This window comes from Danio aesculapii, chromosome 8 (assembly GCF_903798145.1).
Source record: "Danio aesculapii chromosome 8, fDanAes4.1, whole genome shotgun sequence".
NCBI lineage: Eukaryota > Metazoa > Chordata > Actinopteri > Cypriniformes > Danionidae > Danio > Danio aesculapii.
The window spans coordinates 54,680,437-54,682,760 of NC_079442.1; the positions used below are offsets into that span (position 1 = coordinate 54,680,437).

At 39.5% G+C, this 2,324-nt stretch overlaps 1 protein-coding gene across 1 annotated transcript in view; it reads right to left on the reverse strand.

The window, feature by feature from the left end:
- The window catches only part of snx2 (sorting nexin 2), a 34,951-nt gene extending 33,432 nt beyond the window's left edge, over positions 1-1,519 (reverse strand). The window contains exon 1 of the mRNA XM_056464229.1: positions 1,302-1,519. Within this exon, the coding sequence (XP_056320204.1) occupies positions 1,302-1,400 (99 nt within the window). The 5' untranslated portion in view covers positions 1,401-1,519. The remainder of the gene's footprint in view (positions 1-1,301) is intronic.
- Between the last annotated feature and the right edge of the window lie 805 nt (positions 1,520-2,324).

Genomic DNA, 2,324 nt, shown 5'->3' on the forward strand with positions numbered 1-2,324 from the left:
TGAGTCTTATATCCTTTGTAAATAATAATAAAACGTATTACTGACCGTTTCAGCAGTTTATTTACAATGAACCAGCTCCAGATTAACATATCTAGGTTTTTTTGGTGGGGTATTCCTTATTTTCACATCCCAATGTTGACAAGTATGCTCTATATACTGTTTGTTCATTTACAGCAGCATCTAGCAGATGTAACACAACAGAAATGTGGTGAAAATATATCATTTTTGAATTACACTGTTCCTATTTACTATTTACTGTGACCTTTTATGTGAAGCTGATTTGACACAATCTACATTGTATAAGCGCTATACAAATAAAGGGGAATTGAATTGAATTCCATCTGCTGACATTATTCTCCACTTTATGGAGTAATAATCATAAAAATCCAAGATCATACATTCAAAAACCTTCACAAAATCAAACAATGGGTCAGACTTTATCCAGTATGCAAATATATGCAGATGAGCTCATGTTTAATGATGTGCTCACCTGCATTTTCTCATTTCACAAAGCGCATGATGTTAAGCAATGGCCTTAATGTGCTGTGACGAATAAAGTACCTGTATATTCATGATTTTTAACTCTGTCCATCAATATTCAGCGTTTCTCTGCTCATCCTGAGAGTGTTTAGAGTGGAACACGTGACTGAACACATGACCAAACTACACTCACCGTGTTATTCAGTACTCCAGCTATTCTGTCGCTAGTTTTCCTCTTGGTTTTGCTTCCTCGTATTATTAATTCTTTCAACTGTTTCATTGAGGTGAAGTTAGTATTATAATCACACGTTCAGACTTAATAATGAAGTGTTCTTACTGCAAACTCTAAATAGTGAAATCATATTAGCAGCCAATGTGTATCAAAGCACAGCACTGTTCACGGTCAATCATATAAGAGTGCTGATGTTGTTATGAAGTCGATTTCAGAACGAATATTTAAAGTAGCGTGCTAAACAATATAGGAAGCGTGTCACGAGTTGTCACTGAACGAATGTGGGCATAAAGAGCCAACTTTACCTCATTGATAGTCCCCTAAACGCGTGTGATGTTGAGCTGACAGCGATATTCAACATTTGTTTACTGAATGAATGAGGAGTTTCTGCGCTGATGCTGCGCAGTGTTGACGTGCCACAGACGCCTGCGCATGCGCTCTCCTCATCTTTTCTCTACTCCAGATATTGAATGAAATCTGTCAGAATTGCGTGTGATGAGGGGCTGATGTTTGATTGATTATGCATATTAATGTGTGTCTGTGGTCTCCGAGCAGCAGGAGCGCGTGTCGGTCAGCAGTTCCAGCTCACCTCCATCCCGCTGACGAACAGCTCCTCCGCGGCCTCAGAGTCCTCCAGCTCCGCGTTTTGATGGTCGGTCACCGGTGGAGGCTCTCGGTCCTCCGACATCTTCAACAACAGCAGATGAATAAAGTCTCAGGCGGAGAAACAGGCAGAGATCAAGATTATCATGTGACTGAGTCTTATGACAGAAGCGCTTCATGCGGCTCACGCTCCGCCCTCACTGCGCAGACTCACTGCCCGCAGAACACAACGGTTGCTGCTAAAAGGGATACAGCAGCGGCCGGAAGTTATCGAGAATTATTTATTTTATTTATTGAATTACCCATTGATTGTATTTTATTAACATCTACCCCTACCCCAACCAAAAACCCAACCCTCACAGTAATGAAATTAAACCAAGTATTATTCATATTATTTATGAAATTACCCATTACATTGTATTTTATTAACGCCTACCCCCTACCCAACCCTCATATTAATGTAAAAATATGAACTATTGTTGTAGTTACAACACAATACTAATGTATTGTTGTAGAGCCACAACATGCTATATTGATGAGAGTATCTGCAGCTGTATCCCATCTAAACAGTGACGCGCAGCCGCAGAAACACGCAACGCCTGGTCACATGGTTTATTTAATCATTATTCTTTATGATCAATTGTCAGCTTTAACCCTTTAGATAGGCCTGTGCAGAAGAGTTTCTGTCTTTTATACAGAGTTTAGTTGAGTAAAACAGCAGGTTATAGTGTGCGTGCGTGCAGAAATAGACCTAGCCTACAGTGTTTACTGTGTTCTGACAGCTGAGGGGATTATTTTGAGTTTCTATACACTATACACCATTAAAATGCCAGAAACTAAGCTTTTTTGCACTGCAACTGATGATCAACAGTGAAAATTACGCATTGTCTCTCTTTACAGTCAGTAAATGTGATTATTATGGAAGTCAATGGGGCAAAAACAGCACCAACATCACTAAAGGAGAGTCAATCTGAACACAGTGTATTGATGAGATTATGAAAAATTCCAA